The sequence below is a fragment of the Salvelinus alpinus genome, chromosome 2 (genome assembly GCF_045679555.1).
Source record: "Salvelinus alpinus chromosome 2, SLU_Salpinus.1, whole genome shotgun sequence".
Taxonomy (NCBI): domain Eukaryota; kingdom Metazoa; phylum Chordata; class Actinopteri; order Salmoniformes; family Salmonidae; genus Salvelinus; species Salvelinus alpinus.
In genome coordinates, this window is record NC_092087.1 from 78,804,564 (window position 1) to 78,827,854 (window position 23,291).

At 44.2% G+C, this 23,291-nt stretch overlaps 2 protein-coding genes across 2 annotated transcripts; one reads left to right on the forward strand and one right to left on the reverse strand.

Annotated features, from left to right (window-relative positions):
- The first annotated feature begins 446 nt into the window (after positions 1-446).
- On the forward strand, positions 447-20,633 carry micall1a (MICAL-like 1a). The gene is made up of 16 exons (XM_071351181.1): positions 447-1,402; positions 6,075-6,123; positions 7,916-8,057; positions 8,517-8,617; positions 10,578-10,732; positions 11,000-11,808; positions 11,935-12,007; positions 12,205-12,644; positions 13,100-13,470; positions 13,652-13,789; positions 14,072-14,198; positions 16,125-16,215; positions 16,309-16,382; positions 16,621-16,735; positions 16,842-16,888; positions 17,031-20,633. The coding sequence occupies exons 1-16, from the start codon at positions 1,248-1,250 to the stop codon at positions 17,192-17,194; spliced, it is 3,051 nt and encodes a 1,016-aa protein (XP_071207282.1). The 5' UTR covers positions 447-1,247; the 3' UTR covers positions 17,195-20,633.
- c2h22orf23 (chromosome 2 C22orf23 homolog) lies at positions 20,622-22,907 on the reverse strand. The gene is made up of 7 exons (XM_071351272.1): positions 22,789-22,907; positions 22,526-22,619; positions 22,351-22,413; positions 22,001-22,180; positions 21,532-21,663; positions 21,147-21,247; positions 20,622-20,952 (listed from the first exon to the last, which is right to left on the reverse strand). Exons 1-7 carry the CDS (start codon positions 22,789-22,791, stop codon positions 20,872-20,874), a joined length of 654 nt encoding a protein of 217 aa, XP_071207373.1. The 5' UTR covers positions 22,792-22,907; the 3' UTR covers positions 20,622-20,871.
- Between the last annotated feature and the right edge of the window lie 384 nt (positions 22,908-23,291).

The following is a 23,291-nucleotide window of genomic DNA, read 5'->3' on the forward strand; positions in this document are numbered from 1 at the left end:
AGTTCTATGTTTCGTCGTCACATGTAAAGGCTCCATCAGGAGCAAGACAGATGCATTGCAATAGAAACACACCCGGTAGGCTAAAGCCTTCTGGCTGTTGCCCATGGTCTATTTATGTTTTTTTAAATGACTGATATACCTGATCCTTCTCTGCCTCCACAAAGTGTGTTCTCAACCCTCAACCATTGATGACAAGCCTGCTCCTAATAGCACAGAAACTGGAAACATAAACAGCAATATGCAGTTTAGAGTTTCACTTATACGTCTATTAAACTCCACAGAGAGGAGGAGAGACCAACAACATATTTCATAAAAGTTGTCAAAAAGAGTTTGTGTCGCTGTCAACAGACAGTGTGTGTGTCCTGTAATTATAGTGGCCAAAAAAGTTGCCAAAAAAAGTATTTAACTACTCCCTCTAGCGGACAGAAAGGAGTAACGTTGTTGAATTCGTTTCATTTCAACAGCAGGCAGCCGAAGCAAGGTTTGGCAGAATGGTCGGCTGCCTTGATTACAATTAATTTTTCATAATACATTTAACTAACCATCATCGCCATCCAAACACAACTGTGCATTTATCTGATACATGTATCTTCTGTTTTGGCGTCAAGAGGAGTGCACGAGAAAGAAAAAACGCCTTGTTCTGGAGTCTGACCGGTATAACGACACAGATGGGACTGCACCATATAACAAGCAACCACGTTTCCCATTTAAAGTTTTGGATGAATGCTTCAACATAAGGATTGTAACTGAGTTCACACGAATAAGGGACACGTTTCGGGTCAATGAATGTGTTTTTCCAAGTGAAAACATGGCTAGTTAGCTTCAGCCAGCTAACTAGCTAAAGTGCTAACTGCATCAGTCTGAAACAGGGTTGAGATGTTCGTCTATATTTGGACCGAAGCTAACTAATCCAGGTAGCTAGCTAGCCACTGACAACATTTCTGTGACAAGCTGTCAAACCCATTGTATGTAGGATTCTTTTTATATGGTGATTATTGATTGTGCGTGTTGGGAAAACTTGCAGATCGAAACTTTGATCACATCTGCAGGCGGAGTTGTGGAAACCATGTTTCATTGACATCGCAAAGTTAGCCTGCTTGCTACCAAACGTGACTTCAACGCTACTATCCTCGACCAGTCAATGGAATTCCGAATGAGTCATTTCGGGTGTTGTCCTCCAAAATTCGAAAAGCAGGAGGACGGCTTCTAGAATCTTACAAAAGCTTATTGAAAGGAATAAAATCTGAATGTTTCCAAACATGGGGTCGTTAAAAGCACTTCAAGAATGGTGTCGGATACAATGCGAGAGTTACAACGATGTAGACATCAAGAACATGTCATCGTCTTTCCGGGATGGCTTGGCATTCTGTGCCATAATCCACCGATATAGACCGGATTTGATGTAAGTATTTAGTTAGTTTCAATACACTTTGAAAAACGTTCTCCACTTCTTCCCAGGCCTAAACAAGATGATCTTGTCCCTCTGAAACAATACATATTTAGAAACATAACACGCCAGCAACAAAGAGCAGGTTTATTTAACACATCAGGGCAAAAAGTCAATATTGACAAGAATTCTAAAATAACAATGGAACTCACGAACTCATCAAGAATTTAACAATTTGTTGCTCCAAAATAGGATCACTAAGTACAATGTTGCAACGTGCTGTTACAATGTAACAACTGTTAACAACAGAACAATCTGGGTGCTGAACTTCGATACCGTAATGCGTGACTGCTGATTTCACTGTAATCTAATCCTATCAGGACACTCAAGTACACTCTGTGTTCCTGGTCTAACGCTAGGCTAAATTAACTGTTCTAGTTCTTGCCTAGTTAAATTTAAAAAATCTAGCCTGTAACTAGATAAGGGGTGTACTTATATCATGGGGTGGCAAGTTAGTGCTCTCAGCCAGAGCCAGACCACCTTCGGAATTATGTAGCCAGGGAACTAAGATTGTCCTCACCTTCACAGAACTGTGGAACGGAAACCTTTTGAACTCGATCAAGATCATGTCACTTCAACATGAAACTAAATATAGGGAGGGTGTGCCTTCTAGCTTGTGTTGGTGTTTATCATTTTAGCACCCGTGTTTGTGTGGACAAAGATATGTTTTGCTAACCTACATTGCCTTTCGCCACAACAATCAGTGTTCCACTAACAACGTTGTTGTGAGCTACTACAGCCAGCAAACCTAGGCTTGACTTGTAATCCAGGCGTCACTGCAGAGACTGTTTCTAAGCAGCATTAGAAAGGGGAAAACCAAGGGTAAGCCAAGTGTGCAGTATCTAATGTAGGTTGACAGGTCTGGCCCTGTCTGTAACAACACACCCCTTTTCCTGTGTGGGACTCACACACACTGCAGTCACAAAACAAGGGCACAGTTAGGCCACAAACTAACTGCATCAAAATTATGTCGATGATGGGTTGCAAGGAGACGGAAGATGGTAAATAGAACTGCCTTGGCTCAGAGTAGGAGTGAGCAAACGATGATGCCTCCCATTCAATACAGTACAGATGATTCAGGTACAACCATGCACCTCGTACTGTAACTCTGCTCTGTAAAGGAATGTCTTATTACTGTACAGCAGATGTCACATGTTGTGTGTCCATGTCCTTCAACGTGTGTGTGAATACCAAGCGTGCATGACCTGCATGCAGGATCTCATACACACTGCACCTATCCTGGCTTATGTGTGTGTGTGACAGGACATGAGATCACACGACGTGACCTAAGCCTTCAACTACTACATACAGTAGAAAGGAGTGAGGGCAAATGACACCAGATATGTTACAGTACATCTTTCTCTATGGGTCAAAGGCTAAAGAACCAGCTCTACCTCTGTCTCCTGAGCTCAGAGCTATTTGGCCAGGCAGCCTCATCAGCCAACTAGCAGCGCAGCAGTGGCCTGGCCTCTCTGTGACTGTCTTCAGTCTGATCCAGACAGACAGGCCGTCAGGGTAATCTGCAGCAGGGGCCTCCTCCTGCCAACCTGCATTTAGCTCTCATGCTACTATAGCCAGCCAGTGTACAGTACTGCACAGCGATGCTACTCCAGTTCTTAGCACTGACAGCGTTCAGCACGCCACTGTACTATACAAATGACTTATCTGACTGAATCCTGGTAATGTCATTCAGGATCAGACAGGGTCCAGTTCTCTCTGACTGAAGTGGCTCTTGGTTCAGGGTTAATAAGCAAGGTGATTAAACTGAAGCTATAAGCCTGACCAAGGTTGGGTAGCTGCAACTTGTATTATTTCCTCAGTACCAACAATAAGCCTTATTCAGTAGATCCATCAATGGGTTCAGACAGATTGGCCCATATCAGTTATTATTCAGTCAGTATTGACCTCCGTTTCATGTGATTTCGGTGCCAGACTACGGTCTCATGTCAGACGTGTTTTGTTTGATCTGTCATTCTCCCCTACACATGACGCTATTGGCCTCCGTATTGTCTCTCTTTTCCCCTTTCTGTGTTTCACTTCCCGTTTCCACCCTGACACGGTGTTCTCTACCTCTGTGTTTCTCAGTTGAACCTTTCTGACGGGTTGAAGTTCATTTTCTCCCACACAGTGCAGCTCACCCATCCAGACTGTTCAAAATGTCTCCTCTTTCCTCTTTACTGTCCACGCAGCAACATCACCACCAAATATGCTGAGGATATTTGACTACATGCTGTGTTTTGTTGTTTAACCACCAGAGCATGTAGCTTAAAGCAGACCGTGTAGCTTGTTGGCAGCGACACCAAGTCCACTCACACACAGTACAGGACTTAATCATGAGGATGGTTGACAGCGAGCACACCGGTGGCAATGGCAGGCCCCTCGTCGAAAATCAACTTGTGAGCAGGGCAGCAATACTTGTTGGATTAGGTTCTCAGTGCCTCATCCTTCCATGTCATGGTCTGCAGTGATTCTCCCCCAAAAATGTGCAATGCTCGCAGAAGGAGTGGGTTAAGTCGGTCTGGAACTGTTGGCAGAGAGAAATGTGCTGTTTTTCCAGTCAATTTCTTGCAATTCTATCAATTTTTCCATGGAGCCGAGAAAACATTTTGCAGTGTGAAAATGAATTTCCTTCCATATAAACACATTTTGCCATGGCTAATTCTGTGTTCTTAGGCTCAAACATTATAACAAAATCAATCGGGGCCCCTGGGCATGTACCCTAACTCTGTGTGCCCTGTCACTAATCCAGCCATGCCAAAAATACTTCATCTATTGTTAGTATAATTTTTGTTTCTCCCTGACTGTCTAGCTTTTATTGATTTCTTGTTCTCAAAGATTATATTGTAAAAAAAAATGTGATAGGTCAATTATTTTCTCTCATTTTAGTTGTTGTGGCAACAACAATTTAGCTGCTGCTAAATGAATACATGGGAAGCATTGCTCTGATCTGGCCTGTCAGGCTGTCAGCTGTTGAAGCCCCGAGGGGCACCACTCCAGAGACTCCAGTGTTACTCAAGGACGATTTGGCAATGGCAGTTGCTGCACTTTGCACAACTTTGAATAATAGCAGGCTCGGCTGTAGCATTAGCGCTTTAGCACCAGTAGGCCTACAGCAGAGTGGCAGTGTGTGTGACGTAGCGTTAGGTTAGGACGGCTAGGCTAAGTGCATTTGGGGCCATGAGAGTCAGATTAGGGGGAGAACAGAGCTCCCTTTGTGCTATGGGCTGCCTCATACCAGTCTGTGGGCTGGCTGTGCTATAGGCAGTCTCATACCAGTCTGTGGGCTGACTGTGCTATGGGCTGTCTCATACCAGTCTGTGGGCTGACTGTGCTATGGGCTGTCTCATACCAGTCTATGGGCTGGCTGTGCTATGGGCTGTCTCATACCAGTCTATGGGCTGGCTGTGCTATAGGCAGTCTCATACTAGTCTATGGGCTGGCTGTGCTATAGGCAGTCTCATACTAGTCTATGGGCTGGCTGTGCTATAGGCAGTCTCATACTAGTCTATGGGCTGGCTGTGCTAGTGAGGTTTCCTGTATCCAGACTGAGAAACAACATGTTGGTGTTTTTCCTATATACCTTTAACAGAGCAGAAACGTTGCGTCCAAAAGCAACTCACAAATGTTCTCGGTTTGCGTCCCAAATCCCACCCTATTCCCTACATAGTGCACGACTTTTGATCAGGGTCCATAGAGCGCTGGTCAAAAGTAGTGCTCTACATAATGAATAGGGTTCCATTTGAGATGCAGGCCCAGTTTTACAGCAGGATGTTAACTGGTGGGAACATGGGGTTTAGTTCCCTGCTCCAGGCCCAGTCAACTAGCCACCTACTCATTACTGCTGTGTTGAGCCAACCTGCTGTCCTTTCATCACGGTGGGGTTCACCCATAAAACACTGTTGATGTTGATGTGCGCTGTGGCCACATTCTCAGTGAAATATAGAGGTAACTGGTTGTGTATGGCCAAACACTGTCTCTCCTTCTGTTCGGATCGTGATGGTGTTTGATGGGCCATCACTCAAGTCTTTTCTGATGAGATCAAACCGACTAACCCCGCCAAGATAGTTAGGCCTGTCATTACTTAGATGCACTAAGCAAAAATTGCTCCGCCATTTCCTGGTTGCTAAAATTCTAATAGTTAGCCTAATTTCAGTGTGTGTGACAAAACAAACAGTCATTGTGTAGACAATCATTGTACCATCTAAACCTCTTTGGAAAATATTTCCCATAACCCAAAATATAGTATATTCATTCAGCTGTTTGAAGCTGGTGTACAAAACCCAAAGTAAAAGACGCAAAAACAAAACCTCAGAACGGGAAGCAGAGAAATAGCACGTATAGAACAGATCTACCACTTCTTAGACATACTTTCAATGGGAATTCATCTATAACTGATCTATAACTCAAATTTCTATGTGAATTTGGTCGGGTTGCCCAAAAAGTGACATATTATAGCTTTAATATGCTATATGGGTTATTTCTGGTCTGGTTAGATGCTCAACCTTTTACATAACAATAGCAGTGTGATCTCTCATAATTTGACTAGTATTGTGATTGTATCAATGATTTAGAGTAGGTTATTCGTTTAGATTTTAAATGTTGTCTTTTTCCCCCCCTGTCATGCCAGAGACTTTGACTCCCTCTCCAAGGAGAATGTCTACGAGAACAACCGTCTGGTGAGTCACTAGAACACATCACTTCTCCACACGCAGACACACTCTAATAGCCTTGGCCTAGATGTAATGATTAGTTGTGAACCAGCTAGTGACTTCATGTTGCCGGATACTGTAATTAGCTGTGACAAGTCAGTCATGGTTGCTACTCTGGTTCCATCCTCTGTGTCTGTGGTAGGGTATGTATTGGGTGAGTTCTGTTATGCTAGAATACAGTGTAGCCAGGTGTAGGCCCGCTAGTGTCTATGAGAGTGTGAGTGTTGTTTAGGAAGGTAATAGAGATGAGTAACAGATGTCACATGGGTGAGACAGTGGAGCAGTGTCTGCAGTTAGTCAGCTAACTATCATACATTTTCATCTGTCTGCTTCATGTCTGTTTGTCTGTCTTTCTTTCTATGTATCTGTCTGTCTATCTGTCTCTGTCTGTCTGTCTCTCTGTCTGTCTGTCGAGAGCATAGTTGTTTATTGGTTCCTGCCGGAGCCTGACATGTGAAGGGGGGGAGGAAAGGGGGCGCGAGAGCAAGCAAATGAGGACAGGAAAGAATGACAAAACGAAAGACAAAACAAAACAGTTAACCAAAGGGAGGATATGAAAAAAAACTAGTCCTCCGCTGTAGGCTTGTTTGTAGAAATCATTTAAATAACAAAGCCAAATATTTGTTTGTCAACAACTGCAAAGGGGCCAAAATAACATTGTCGTGATGTTGAGTAGGCCTTGGTTAGTCTACTTATAGCAATCCTCAACCTGAGTTTGAGTTGACAGCTGAATGCTACTATTTACATTTCTTTCCAATAATCCAAGAGCTTTTTCAGGGTTGAAGCAGTTGGTGGTTGAAATAACTGCTTCACTGGCAGCATGTCGGATATCTGTGAACATTTGTAGTGTTTCACTGTAGCTACGGCATTAGCCTGAGTTAGCCCGAGACAGCCTAATCCTGAACCCAAACACGCAGCATGCTAAACTAAAGCTAGATGATTAACTTCCAATCACTGTCTACACGGTAGATTTCAGTTGTTCCCCTGCGTTGGTTTACCATTGTTTCTCAGACGTATCTGACTACTGATAATCCTTGAGAAGGTTTAGTCATCATGGGACGTTCTGTTTTGAGTTAATTGCTAGAGTTGATCTTGCTGCTGGGATAACATTCAGCTCAACTACTGTCTGCAAGCTGTCGTTGTTTTGACTGATATTACATTTGATGAATGTGTCTGTTTTTCACATGCAAAAACAGCTCCCGTTCACTGGTTTGTTTAAATGTACACAGTTTGTAACAGTTTGTTTACATGTACACCGTTTGTTTACATGTACACCGTTTGTTTACATGTGCACAGTTTGTTTACATGTACACAGTTTTGCATCAATTGTGGCCCTGTTTATTGAACAGCTGCCAAGTGATTGTATTATCCCCAGTGTTTTGTAACCTGACCAGCCCTGCGTTCCAAATGGCACCTATTCCCTACATAGTGCACTACTTTTGACCAGAGCCCTATGGACCCTGGTCAAAGTAGTGCACTATATAGAGAATAGGGTGCCATTTGGGGCAGAGAACTATTAAGGCCTTCATTTCCTCAGTGGAATTTTTCATTAGGTAGATGGTTATCCAACCAACAGTATTCTGGCAGGCTTTAACATTTAATTATGACCAAATAACGCAGAGTTTTTTTTTTTGAAGCATGGGGTCAAGTATCAAAGTGTACATGGGCGCGTGCATGCACGCACACACACAATAAAATAACTAATGTCTGTTTTCACATTGTTGTCTTTCTCCTTTCTCTCCCTCCCGCCCTCCTTCAGGCGTTTGAGGTGGCGGAGGAGGAGCTGGGAATCCCTGCTCTGCTGGACCCAGAGGACATGGTATCCATGAAAGTGCCTGACAGGCTGAGCATCATCACCTATGTCTCCCAGTACTACAACTTCTTCACCAACAAGTCCCATGGTGAGTAGTACAGCTCTGGGGTTGGAGGACCCAGACACCATGAAAGCGCCAATCCAGGACTGTGTTGTGGAATGTTGCAGATAGAATTGTCATGAATAGAGCTGACGTGATTCCTTTTTCTATTTGTCAGAGAGGCATATTTGTTCTACATATTATAGTTCTATCTGAATGTTCCACAACGATCGCTTACTGACCGGTGGTCCAGTACTCCTGGGCCTTTAGTACACAGCTGTAACCTAAACGGTTCGCTAGCTGGATGAGAAGTGGTCCTGTGTTATTAGATGCGACAGTATCACTGACAGGCCGTCACTGAGTCACTACTATACGATTGCATTTGTAACTGGTCTCTCAAAAGGCCCTCTGGGTTTTATAGTGCTCTGACACAAAGGAAAATATCTACAGTTAGCCCATGCATAAACTCAATAAGAAATTGACTGATACCATCTCCCTCTCCTGTAGCCAACCCCCCCTGCTTGAAGAGGTCCAGTGGTACAGGCCACATTGAGCCGGCCCAGAAGAGACCGGTGGCCCCTCTAGAAGACAAAGTGGTTGAGCCCGAGGTAAGGGCTACGATGGTATCGGGAATCAGATGATGCATGAATACATGTGGTAAAGAGGTCAATGGAATGCTACCAAAACAATGGAATTGCCATGGAAACGCGTATGGGGAAAGGTCCTGAATCTCCTCATTGCTCCGCAGCAATATTAGCCTATTGTTTATATGTGTTGCTAGCTTCCAACCAGAACATTAAGCTAGACAAGACCACCGACACAAACAAACAGACTATACAGCTACAAGTTGTGAATGGCGTTACAAACAGACTATACTAAACAAGTTAAATGTCTTACCTGTGTTGACAGGTAAGACACACACATAGCTAGCTACATTTTCCACACACATAGCTAGCTACGTGTAGCCTACTTGAACACCGGCTCCCCACAATGCCACGCTGTTCCACGCCGAATTGCCTGAAGCCAAAGAGCTCTTCTCACAGGCTCTATTTCCCAACGTGGGAGCACTGCAAACCGTAGGTCGGGCTTTCTGACCTGGTGTATGTTATTTCTGTATAACAAAACTCGACGACAAAGTTGCCTCTTTTACACTGGGGGTCAATAAGAAATCATGTTTTCCTTGTTATTACGTGAATATCGATTTATGCAGATATTCTGGATTTACGGATTGTGTGTATGATGTCATTCACATGATTCTAATTCTAAGCCTTATTAAATTAAACTAATGGCTGTGTGGACCCCAGGAAGAGTAGCTGCTGCTTTTGCAACAGCTAATGGGGATCCTAATAAAATACCAAAAATACTACATTGATTTAACTGTATTGTACATGCATTATAACTAATGAATTGTATTTGTTTAACATAACAGGGAATATATTTGTGCTTGTATTTTGGCATGGACAAGACCTGGACAATCACTCAAAAGGTGTTATGTAACATTGACTGTCACAGTATCAGGTGTCGATGCTAACGTTTCAGATGCGTGAATGGATTGTTGTCTGTCTATGGCATCTATTGGTGTGACCGTATGGTAGAGGTTGGGTACTAGTTGGTGTGTGAGTGTTTCGATTGAAGTCACGTTGTCCGTTACATCAATGCAGTACGGGATTGAGTAATTCTATTTACTAAACACATTTTAGGCTAAACTTGTAGGATAGGCCATCTCAGAAATATGGCCTATAAGATAGTATTGATGTGGACTATATCCTAGAAGTTTAGTCTCCATTGTTTTTCTTTTAAAGATAGCCTTTGTATCCCGTCTCTCCCCTTCTTCCGCATGCCTTCTACGACTTCCTCCCACCGCCCCCCCCATACCGGCCTCCTCCCTCCTTCCCCGTCTTTAGACGGAAATCCACTCCTCCTCTCCCTACTCTTCCTCCTCCTCTTCTTCTTCCTCCTCTTCTTCCTCCTGGCCTCTGACCTCCTCCCCCCTCTCTGGTCCTGAGCCTAGACAGTAGGATGGGTGGGGGGCTAGGGGGATCGAAACAGTTAGGTCAGTCATTTTGAACTTTAACCTCTGTACATAGACACTAACTATTTAACACTTGTTTTATACTACTAACGTTGTGTGCCAAGTTTGAACACTTGCTGCTAACCCTTTGACTTTTAACTAAAAACACCTGCTAGAGTTTCTTACATCACTAATACTAGTTTTCTACTAGACTTTCCTTGCTAATTAGAGGCTGGTTTGGAACTTTACTACTTTTCCACTTAATACATATCACTTTTTAATATCAAGACAATGTTTTTCAACGATTATAAAATAAATGTAGCTAGTTAAGGCAATGACTCTAAGCCGAGGAGGTGGTGGAAATATAACAGACTGGTTTTAGCTAGATAAGCAGAATGATAAGCAGAATGAATCCTCCACATCCTCGATCCTGACTCCATGTTTGATCTCCCCCCCACCTCCCTCCCTCCCCCCTATCCTCTCCATCTCCCCCATCCCACACCCCCTCCACCTGCGACCCTCACCCCCTGGCCACCTGCCTGCCACGCCCGTGCTAGCTGAGTCTACCTGGTCCGATGGGTACGGACGGGGGGGTACAGGCGGGGGTGAAGCGTAGCACCCTCAGCAGCAGCTGCGCCGCCTGCCAGAGGCACGTCCACTTGGTGCAGAGGTTCCTGGTCGACGGCAAGCTCTACCACCGCAACTGTTTCAGGTGAACACCACCCGTTCAGTTACTGTGTATCTGGTCTGCACAGCTACTACAACATGTCATACTGCTCAATCTGTTTACTGTATAATGATAAAACACTGCTATTCCAGTTACTCAAAACAGACAGTTGCATATCCTCTGTTGATATGTATTTCCAGAGTTTGAAGAAGTTCAACTTGTTTTTACAAGTGTTTAATCAATGTGCTTACCACAGGGTATGTCAGAGCCTACTATAGTCTGAATGTTGCCTCCTGCTCTCCTCTCTCTCAGGTGTAGGGAGTGTAGCAGCACTCTGCTGCCTGGGTCCTACAAGCTAGGAAACGACGTCGGCTCCCTGGTCTGCACGCATCACTTTGCCAGGTCTGCCTTAGCCAATCAGAACGGCCGACCGGACCTAAGTAAGCGACCGACAACGGTTCCGTCCGTCAGGATTGGTCGACCCATGCTGCCTCAAACTTCTCCTCCTTCTGGGAGGGACCAGGCGGCAAAGACTCCGGCTCAAGAGACTCCGCCACCAAAAGAGACTCCGCCCCAAGAGACTCCGCCCCAAGAGACTCCGCCACCAAAAGAGACGCCACCAAAAGAGACTCCGCCCCAAGAGACGCCACCAAAAGAGACTCCGCCCCAAGAGACGCCACCAAAAGAGACTCCGCCCCAAGAGACTCCGCCACCAAAAGAGACTCCGCCCCAAGAAACTCCGCCCCAAGAGGGTGTCACCAATGAGGATTACACCCCCACACCAACCAATGACTCTGACTCTACACCATGTCCTATCTCAACAACAAAAACTGACTCTTTGAAAACAGAGAAAGAGAGGGAAGACAGTGCAGGAGAAAGAGAGGTCAAACCTCCACCCTCCATTCCTCCCAACCCTTTCGATGACATCGAGGAGGGGGAGGAGACTCCGACACCAGCCAAAGACACAGCCAATGGGGTTATCCCTCCTACACCTGTCAGTCATCTAGGACTAGGGAACAGTAAGCCAGTCCCCATCCCTCGCCGCTTGTCACAGCCCTCCCCTCCACCTCGTCCCGCCCCCAGGGTCCGCCCACCCCGCGTTGACAACCTTGCGGTCAATGGTGAGTGGTCGATTAAGGTGATTGACAGCTGAAATAAGTTATGCTATTTGCTACTGTAGATCCTCAATTGAACTGTGAACTCCATCCTAATATAAAATATATGAAACGTCTGATTTTGACTCTCAGGTGATCATGGTGAACACAGGAGATCTCTTCCTCCAGCTCCCAGACCTCGGGAAAGATCCCACTCCCCTGGAAGGTTCGGTATACTGACTAACCTATCTTTACTAGTCTACAGTGATTGGACTACTTCCTCTGTTCCTCTCCCAGTCTCTGTCCAGCAGTCTTTGTGTGTTATTAATGCATGTGGATGTTTTCATGCACTCATCTGTCTTTGTTGTTTTGTCTCCCCCCTCCCTTTCTGTTTCTGTCTCCCCCACTCATCCTGTCTCTCAGCTCCTGTCTCTCCAGCGACGCCCCCAAACCCCCTAACCCGCCCTGGTTGGCCCTCGTCCAATCCCAAGAACCCAAGAAGAAAGCAGCACCTCCCCCTCCCCCTGGAGTGGCCACACCCCCACACACTGGTTCGTTATCTTCTCTAAAAGGGGAGGGCTCCAGACCAGCCACGCCCCCTGCACCCGCCAACCCCTTCGATGAGGAAGTAGAGGAAGAGGAGGTGGGGTCAGGGGAGGGGTCAGTAGGAGGTTTGGTTTCTCCCACTGTGGTGGTGAGTCATCCGTGGTACAGCATCTCCCAGGCTGCAGACGCTGCAGCTGACCCAGACACGCCCCCCATTGGGGGTATTTCCTCCCGCTCTGCAAGCCCCAATGGCTCCAGGTGCAAGAAACGTCCGGCGCCCCCAAAGCCTGTTCCAAAGGCCCCCGGCTCTAACTCAGGTCAGTGGGCCTTGATGGCAACAGAGTAGGACAGAGGTTGGTTAGAGAAGTGGTTCCCAGACAGGGGTACTAGGACCTATCCACAGGGGGTACTTGAAGACTTATCAGACCATCCTGGTAAAATGCAGATGAGGTGGTACTTCAGGGGTACTCTGGGCAGAACAAAATACAGTTGGTGGTACAGTAACCAAAAAAGGTTGGGAACCACTTGGTTAGAGCATTGGACTAGTTTCATCCACTTCACCTCAAATCATGTCAATCATGTGTCTTGTATGTCCTGCACAGCACTGTGGTTTTGTTGTTGTCAGTTTGAAAGTTACCATTCGATGTGTATACATGGATGTTAACAATGTTTTTCTCTCCATCCTCCTCCCATCCAACTCTACTTCGTTTTCCGTTTCAACTTCTGCTCCTTTTTTCTGTTTTCTGATATCACTTCATCCCTCTTTCTTCAGTCCTTCCTCACTCCCAGCCCTCCTCTTCCTCTCCCTCTCCAGCTATTAGCATAGAGAGCCTATCCTCTGCCTCCGACCATAGCTCCTCCCACCCAGCTTCCCTAGGGGGCAGATCCACAGGCGATCAGGACAACCCCTTCACCAAGAGCGTATCAGAGCCCTCCATCTGTGGGCCCTGTGGTGGCTCCACCCCCTCCACATCAGCCAATCGCCTCTCTCCGAGCCCCTCCCCTCCTCCACAGCCAGCCAATCCTAGCTCGGCTCCGGCCACTCCGCAGAGCAATCGGAGTGCCAGGCCCCCGCCCCCAAGACCCCCGACGACACCCAGCCCCCTGGCAGCATCAAGTGCTATCCCAGTTCCACCCCCCAAGGTAAGGGATTCTGGACCTCTCATTTTTTTTCACCATGTAAAAATACATGAACTCCACTAACTTCCAAGAACCTTTTAATGATACAAGATATTCAATGTAATGAGCTTCATACCTAACTAACAAATACTATGATAATTATTTAATACCTTGACATTCATCTCTGTCTTCTCTCTGCTTCCAGCGGACTTGTAAGGAAAACCCTTTCAACAGGAAAGCCTCTTCCTCCCCCGTTTCCTCCCCTAAAACCAGACCCCCTAGAGGCCCTCGCCCCGCCCGGCCCCCCGCACCTGGACACGGCTTCCCCCTCATCAAACGCAAGGTGAGATTGTGAGGACACCACCGTCAGCTAAAGTTTGTATTTCAATGAGTCACTCGATGATTCAGCATCAGACAGTCTGAGTCTTTTTATGGAATGTGGCGACAAGCCAACAGTCTACTATTACTGCTATTACCATAGGCAATGGGATTGGTTATAGTTTGACTAGTGGCGCTAATGTTTTCAAAGGAACAACTCAATCTGGATGTAAATAATGCGAACTGTACCATATTGTATTATTTTAAGATTGCAGTGCTAGTGTTTTGTGATGTGTGTGTTGTTCAGGTGCAGTCAGACCAGTACATCCCAGCAGAGGACATCCATGGAGAGATGGGAGAGCTGGAGAAACAGCTGGATGAGCTGGAGCAGAGAGGAGTGGCTTTGGAGAGAAAACTACGAGATAACCCCAATGGTAAAACTATCAGATCAACCAGTGTTCTGCACTCCTGGCTATCATATAAACCTCTCAAGACTAGTCTTGTGATATCGGGAGGTTGCATGGTCCTAGATTAAGCCTAAGGTCAATAGTCTAATAGTCAGGTCAATAGTCTAATAGTCAGGTCAATAGTCTAATAGTCAGGTCAATAGTCCAATAGTCAGGTCAATAGTCTAATAGTCAGGTCAATAGTCTAATAGTCATGTCAATAGTCTAATAGTCAGGTCAATAGTCTAATAGGTCAATAGTCTAATAGTCAGGTCAATAGTCTAATAGTCAGGTCAATAGTTTAATAGTCAGGTCAATAGTCTAATAGTCAGGTCAATAGTCTAATAGTCAGGTCAATAGTCTAATAGTCAGGTCAATAGTCTAATAGTCAGGTCAATAGTCTAATAGTCAGGTAATAGTCTAATAGTCAGGTCAATAGTCTAATAGTCAGGTCAATAGTCTAATAGTCAGGTCAATAGTCTAATAGGTCAATAGTTTAATAGTCAGGTCAATAGTCTAATAGGTCAATAGTTTAATAGTCAGGTCAATAGTCTAATAGGTCAATAGTTTAATAGTCAGGTCAATAGTCTAATAGTCAGGTCAATAGTCTAATAGTCAGGTCAATAGTCTAATAGTCAGGTCAATAGTCTAATAGTCAGGTCAATAGTCTAATAGTCAGGTCAATAGTCTAATAGGTCAATAGTCTAATAGGTCAATAGTCTAATAGGTCAATAGTCTAATAGGTCAATAGTTTAATAGTCAGGTCAATAGTTTAATAGTCAGGTCAATAGTTTAATAGTCAGGTCAATGGTCTAATAGTCAGGTCAATAGTCTAATAGTCAGGGCAATAGTCTAATAGTCAGGGCAATAGTCTAATAGTCAGGTCAATAGTCTAATAGTCAGGTCAATAGTCTAATAGTCAGGTCAATAGTCTAATAGGTCAATAGTCTAATAGGTCAATAGTCTAATAGTCAGGTCAATAGTTTAATAGTCAGGTCAATAGTTTAATAGTCAGGTCAATAGTTTAATAGTCAGGTCAATAGTTTAATAGTCAGGTCAATAGTCTTAATAGTCAGGTCAATAGTCTTAATAGTCAGGTCAATAGTCTTAATAGTCAGGTCAATAGTCTTAATAGTCAGGTCAATAGTCTTAATAGTCAGGTCAATAGTCTTAATAGTCGGGTCAATAGTTTAATAGTCGGGTCAATAGTTTAATAGTCGGGTCAATAGTCTAATAGTCGGGTCAATAGTCTAATAGTCGGGTCAATAGTTTAATAGTCAGGTCAATAGTCTAATAGGTCAATAGTTTAATAGTCAGGTCAATAGTCTAATAGGTCAATAGTCTAATAGTCGGGTCAATAGTCTAATAGTCGGGTCAATAGTCTAATAGTCAGGTCAATAGTCTAATAGTCAGGTCAATAGTCTAATAGGTCAATAGTTTAATAGTCAGGTCAATAGTTTAATAGTCAGGTCAATAGTCTAATAGTCAGGTCAATAGTCTAATAGTCAGGTCAATAATCTAATAGTCAGGTCAATAGTCTAATAGTCAGGTCAATAGTCTAATAGTCAGGTCAATAGTTTAATAGTCAGGTCAATAGTCTTAATAGTCAGGTCAATAGTCTTAATAGTCAGGTCAATAGTCTAATAGGTCAATAGTCTAATAGTCAGGTCAATAGTTTAATAGTCTAATAGGTCAATAGTTTAATAGTCAGGTCAATAGTTTAATAGTCTAATAGGTCAATAGTTTAATAGTCAGGTCAATAGTCTAATAGTCTAATAGGTCAATAGTTTAATAGTCTAATAGGTCAATAGTCTTAATAGTCAGGTCAACAGTCTTAATAGTCAGGTCAATAGTCCATATTTGTATCTATAGTATAATATTATCCATATTCTCATGGTGGTGTTCCTGTTCTAGATGACGAGGAGGAGACTTTGCTGGTGGACTGGTTCACTCTGATCCATGAGAAACACCTGCTGGTGCGCCGCGAGGCTGAGCTGGTCTACACGTACGTACCAAAGCCTCACCAGAGCCTGTGCTCATTGGCCCATTTAGCAGCTGTCTCTTTAAGATTCTCACACTATTTATTTTCTCTTGACAGGGCCAAGCAGCAGAACCTGGAGGAGAGGCAGGCTGACGTAGAGTATGAGCTGAGATGTCTTCTTAACAAGCCAGGTGTGTGATCTCACTTCCTGTTTGCGAATGACATCATAGAGCACAAGGCCCTTGCAGCTACCTGTGATGGGAAGCTTGTTAACTAAAGTCCTGATTCCATTACACTTTTATTCTTTCCTTCCTCTTTGTTGTTTGACTGAATTCACTGAAATGGAACAGGGTCCAGAAAATAATCCACATTTTAAGTCAGTGCGTTACTCTTCATTCATCCTCCCCTCTTAATCCCTCCATCTTGTAGAGAAAGACTGGAATGAGGAGGACAAGGGCAGGGAGCAGGAGCTGATGACAGAGCTGGTCACCGTCATCGAACAGCGGAACCAAATCATCAACAACATGGATCAGGACAGGCAGAGGTAATCAATCACCTATCATCTACTGTTAGAGCAGGATGGGCTAGTAGATAGGTGATCTGCAGTCGATGTCTGTGTTTTTGGTGATCTTACTGTGCTTCTCCAATAGGGAAGAGGAAGAGGATAAGCTGGTGGCGACCATGTTGAAGAGAAAAGGTAAGACGAGACAAAAGCTTCATGTTTTGTTAGAACTCTCCCTTTCATCTTTCTTTCCGCTAGAAGTATTCACGCTTCTCGTCCATGTCTCTGTCTTCCCCCCCTCTCTCTCTCTTCTTTCTCCATCTCTCCCTTCCTCCAGACTTCCAGAAGGAGCCAGCAGCAGAGGGCGAGCAGCAGCAGCAACAGAAGAAGAAGAAGAAGAAGGAGAAGTTCAAACCCATGAAGGTTCTGAAGAGGTTGAGTGTGAACCAAGGAAAAGGTGGCAGCCCACGCAAGGAGATGGCAGAGAAGGACAAGAGCTGAACAAGGTACGGAAGGATGGATGTGGATGATGGATGGAGGAAAGGAAGAGGGATACCATCCTTTACAGAGGGACATATCAGATGGAAAGAGCAAGGAAACGACAGATGGAAACAAAACACGGTGGAGGGAAGAGAAGGAAAAACAACACAGGATTCTCACAGCTGTGTTAAAGACTGTAATGTGTGCAACCTGTAATATGCTCCCCCTTCCTCTTACTGTAGCATATCCTTCTAGTCGCTCCTCCCTACCAGAGTATGTGAGCAGAGTTAAGCGGTTGGAAATCCCGCTCGCGCTAGCGATCCACCTCTTTTCAACTGCTCCGCTAAAAACCGTTCTGCGCTCACAGGGAAAAAATGGCCGCTCCAAATTCGCTCCGTTCATTAAAATCACAATTTAACCAACACCCATCTATTTTTGTGACTTACCATTTGGTATTCAAGTAATGAAACCAAACCATATGATTTGAATTAAAAGTATTTGAATAAACAAATACGTTGGACTATGCCAAGCCTATTTCTTTTAGCATGTGCATATGGTAAGTACACCATCATGCTTTCGGGATGCGTGTCTTTTCGGATTCCACGATTTGATTATTTAGTTGTGGATGCTACATCGCCGTAATCCCTCTCTTGGTCCTCATCTTGTAAGTCACCTTGATTTAGCACCGGTGTGTTTTAGCAGTTTCTTTATGAAAATATTTAGTGAACTGCATGACAGTAGCTAAAGCAAGGGGTTATAGCAGCACACAAATAGACTACAGATGCATGCTGGGCCAGGCATGCCCTGAGCTCGTGAAGTGAGCGCTACTGGAACGAAATTGGAGCGGGTGAGAAGGCTGACGCTCCAGCCTTTGGGAATCTCGCTCCGAGACTCCAGTCAAATTGGGATCGCTCCACTCCGCTCACATACTCTGTTCCCTACTGCAGCTCCTCGCTCCACTCCGCTCACATACTCTGTTCCCTACTGCAGCTCCTCGCTCCACTCCGCTCACATACTCTGCTCCCTACTGCAGCTCCTCGCTCCACTCCGCTCACATACTCTGCTCCCTACTGTAGCTCCTCGCTCCACTCCGCTCACATACTCTGCTCCCTACTGTAGCTCCTCGCTCCACTCCGCTCACATACTCTGCTCCCTACTGCAGCTCCTCGCTCCACTCCGCTCACATACTCTGCTCCCTACTGCAGCTCCTCGCTCCACTCCGCTCACATACTCTGCTCCATACTGCAGCTCCTCGCTCCACTCCGCTCACATACTCTGCTCCCTACTGCAGCTCCTCGCTCCACTCCGCTCACATACTCTGCTCCATACTGCAGCTCCTCGCTCCACTCCGCTCACATACTCTGCTCCCTACTGCAGCTCCTCGCTACACTCCGCTCACATACTCTGCTCCCTACTGCAGCTCCTCGCTCCACTCCGCTCACATACTCTGCTCCCTACCGCAGCTCCTCGCTCCACTCCGCTCACATACTCTGCTCCACTCCGCTCACATACTCTGCTCCGTACTGCAGCTCCCATGATGCTCTTTCAAATACTGCCACTCCAATGCGTTCTGTACTGTATATATTTGAAGTTGCCTTTGTGTGAAGAGAAAGTTAAGAACTCAACTGCTTTAAGACTAAAACCTTAAGAAACATCTGAAGACTGAATTGAAGAGGTATATTTTGTGTAGCTTTGAGGTTCAGCGCAATATGTGGTTTCTTCTATCCCTTTTCAATATTACTTTGCACATTGTGACCCAGGCCTTTTTTAAATCGGTTTTTAACAAAGATATAAATACTATGACTGCAGGTTTCTTACCATTTATCAGTCTCTTATCATGATCGAAACTAAAGAACACTCCCTCATCTCCTGCCTATTCAGTGGTCCTAAGGTTTTCCCTTTGTTCATGGACGTTGCGTACGTCTCATTGTCTGTAGATTGGATACAGAACGAAGAGTTGTGTGTGTCAGTCAGTTGTCTGGTTTGAGTCTGTGGTACTTCTGAACTATTGTGAATCTTTTTAAAAGAGGAACCCGTTGTTGTGAGTAAATACTGCCAGTTAAGGTGGAGTAATGACAACCCAAATAATGACTCTAGCTTTTAGCGAAATGGTTATTTCTTAACTAGCTACTTACCATGTTTCCCAAATCACTGACTATTGGACTGTAGATATTATATTGGACTGTAGATATTATGTTGGACAATGTTTAGGGTTGGATAATCACGGTCTGAGAATGAGACGTATGACCGACAGGTAAGAAATCGTTAAGATGGAATGTAAGTAATGACTTTATACAAGGAATGTAAAGCAGTGTATTTAACTAACTTAGTTGTATCATGACAGGTCACTGACTTAATAGTATTACAGAATCTGACCAGATTTACAACCGAAACAAGTGTGAACAGTTCTAGGGGCTACATTATACAATAAGGATTGTAATAAATATATATATATGCATGCAGTGAGTGTACAAAATATTAAGAACACCTTCCTAATATTGAGTTGCACCCCCTTTTGCCCTCAGAACAGCCTAAATTCGTCGGGGCATGGACTCTACATGGTGTTAAAAGCATTCCACAGGGATGCTGGCCCATGTTGACTCAAAATGCTTCCCACAGTTGTGTTAAGTTGGCTGGGTGTCCTTTGGGTGGTGGACCATTCTTGATACACACGGGAAACTGTTGAGCATGAAAAGCCCAGCAGCGTTGCAGTTCTTGACACAAACCGGCACTTAAATATTTTCTTGCCCATTCACTCTCTGAATGGCACACATACACAATCAATGTCTCAATTGTTTCAATGCTTAAAAATCCTCCTTTAACCTGTCTCCTCCCCTTCATTTACACTGATTTGAAGTGGATTTAACAAGTGACATGGATAAGGAATCATAACTTTCACGTGGTCAGTCTAGGTCACGGAAAGAGCATGTGTTCCTAATGTTTTGTACACTCTGTGTATATAAATTCCGTAGCTATCTTTTAACAATGTAGCAAACTATTAATACCTTCCAGTTGATATCAGTTTAACTGTTTTGGGAAAGTCTGCAAAATATGCAAATCTTTTTAATTTATATATTTTACAATGCCTTTGTTTGACTCTGTAAACGCTGTCTAATTCCAATGAGTTTTGCCTTAACTTAGAATCTGCCGTCAAAGTCGATAGTACTATGAGATCCGTTTATGTTAAGAGTGCCCTTATTTAAATGTATTCGTCAATAAGTCTCGTTTTTGTCCGGAGTTAAACTGAATGTCTTGTTATAGTCTGTTCGTATATTGTCTAGTACACGATCTTGTCTTCCATTCAAAATGGCTGCTTGTGTGTTTGTGCATCTTCTTCCTGTTTAAAAACTCACACCAAGGGCTTCTGTAGAGCGATGTTGAAACATGGTCCTAAAGAAACAACAGAATTGCATTGAAATCTGGGAGACTGTGAAATAAAACATATTAATGCCGCTAAAAAGATGTGTGGTCATATTTTAATGTACACTACAACGCTTTTTCACAGTTTGATAAGGATGCATTGGGGTCTTCCCAGCAACATTTGTTACCATGCCATAATTTGAACAAGCATTATGCACAAATGAAGACTAGTATCCAAGTTTGAGTTCAGAATTCCTGTGCGGTGTGTTTTCTGTAGGAGAGTATTAGCAGTATAGTAGATCCATTCAGCAGAGTCAGTAGATGAGTATTCCTCTCTGTCACTCAGACTTCTTCTCTGGCATAATGGTCCTCAGCTCCGCACTGCGGGCCTTATCAATCACCTCCAGCTCACGGATTTTCTGGAAGGCGAGGAGCCACAAACAACCGTTAAAAATGTGTGAGAGAGTGAGTGTACCTACGTGTGTTATTCCGCGTTGTGTTCACCAGTGAATCTGTATCATCGAAACCGTACAATGGAAACACTGTTGTTTTTAGGTGTACATTATTTTCCTTAAAGACATTCCTATGACATGAGGTATATCAGACAACTTACCTGTGAGATCTCTGTGTTGATGATGTTGTGATACTGCTTCCCTTTCCCCAGGGCTGTCATCTCCTCCAGAAACTCCTTCCTCTCCTCAATCTCATCCAAAACTAGGAAAGGAACACAACCCTTAGAAAACTTGCGAAGACCGTACATCAAACCAAGGAGAAACTCCTTAATCAAACACTGTGTTGGGACGGGGTTACAGTAGGTTGGGGCAAATTACTTTATTAGTTTAGTAGAGTCATATAGAACTGAATTGAAATGAGGGGAAAGTTATGTATGTGAGGAGGAGAGATATGTAGAAAACATGTAGGAGAGCCAGAGATGTGGACGACATGTTTCCCCGTGGCCAGAAAGCAGTAACTCTCTCCCTCTCTGAGGTAAACCTCACCCTCCTGGAAGCGGTCCCTCTCCTCCTCTGGGCCCTGGTCCAGGGAAATGTTCCTGGGACGACTGGGTCTGGGTTCCTCCTGTCCCGTAGCTAGAATGTTCTGGAGCCTCCTCTTCTCCTTCTCTAAATCTCCTTACAGAAGAAGAAGTGAGGGAGAGAATGAATGCACATACATCTCTCATCCAGATCTCTCATAGAGGGAAAGGGGGATACCTAGTCAGTTGTACAACTGAATGCATTCAAATGAAATGTGAGAGAACTACTGTAAAAGAGGGCTCATACACATAGGCCTAAATTACTTCTTTCTTTTTTTTTTACAAGAAGAGCATGGTGGTACATTTGTTCCCAGGTGTCCCTGACCAACTATCAGTGAACTAGTTCTGATATCAGAAGAACAGGGCCTCCTATCTTTAGAATTCCAAGCGTCTCGGACAGTTGAAAGGTAGTAGAGCTGAAGCATAACGCGTACGTGTGGCACTGGGGCGGAACCTATCTCTGGTGTAGTTGTCCCCAGAACTACAATTGTCAGCGGTGCGCCTCAGGGGCTTGGCTGGAGTGCGGGTCGTGCTATTCTTTACGACTTTGGGTTTGGGCAGTGAGGGAGGAGCCGATGATGTGGGGTTGCAGGTCAATGGCAAAGCTGATCCCTCTGAAAGTGCAGACAAACATAACATTATCTTACCTTTGTTTGGCAAAATTATTCATAAAACTTCAATTAATGATAGGACTCAAAATAGAGCAACAGGCGTGGAGGAAGTTCAAGCAGTAAGTCAACATTACTTTCCAAGAGAAGATGGATAACAAACATGTGACACTCACTCTTAAGTTTGTCATTTATCTGTCTTTGCTGGAAGTTGGTGAGTCTCGACTCTTGCATCATTACTGTGAAACCAGAGCACAGGTAGGCTTATTGTATTTGTGTGGATCTAACGCTTATACACACACACACACACACACACACACACACACACAAAGAGAGAGAACAAAACCCCACATTTCAGCATCTCCTGAATCTCCTTGCTGTACTGGGTCCTTCTAGGACAGTTCCACAGACCTCCACCAGCTTGATCACGAGAAGACGTCTCCATCTGCAACGAATGACGGAGAAGTTATCTAAAGCCAGCTGGCTAACGTTAGCTGCTGCTGAGCAAAGACCATGGCAGATAACAAAACGTTGCATGCTAGGAAGTCAAGATACCCAAACTGCAAACATTTAATATATTTATCAAGACAACTAAACAGTGTAGTATTTCTTACCATGGATTTCTATTTTTCTCAACTTTCTTGACGCTGCACCATGGGATAATGATGGCAGTGTTTCTTCCGGACATAACTGGCGGCTGCCATAGAAACCATAGATTTTAAAGCCACGTGATGAGGCATTTGGCCTTGCAGTACAACATTGACCCACTAGAGGGAGGCAAAACCACAGATAATTGTACAAGGCATATAGAGCTATGGAAAAATGAGGTGTTCATTTTTGTGCAATAATGTGTTTGAGTGTAACTTATATTTTAAATGTTGAAGAATGAACCTTTTTTTTTTTTATGTTTTCTATTTGCCTCAAGTATCAACTGTGTAGAGCATGGCACATGATTTATCAATCCAAAGAGTTTGGGTATCAACTTGTGCGTTGTGAGACTGTCTAACTAGCTAAAACATCAACATTTTTACCCCATCATCTAGGTTGCTGACTGCTGTTGAATGCTTGAATCCATTACATTTCGTAGCTGAACTGTGAAGTGCGAGCAAACGTAGCG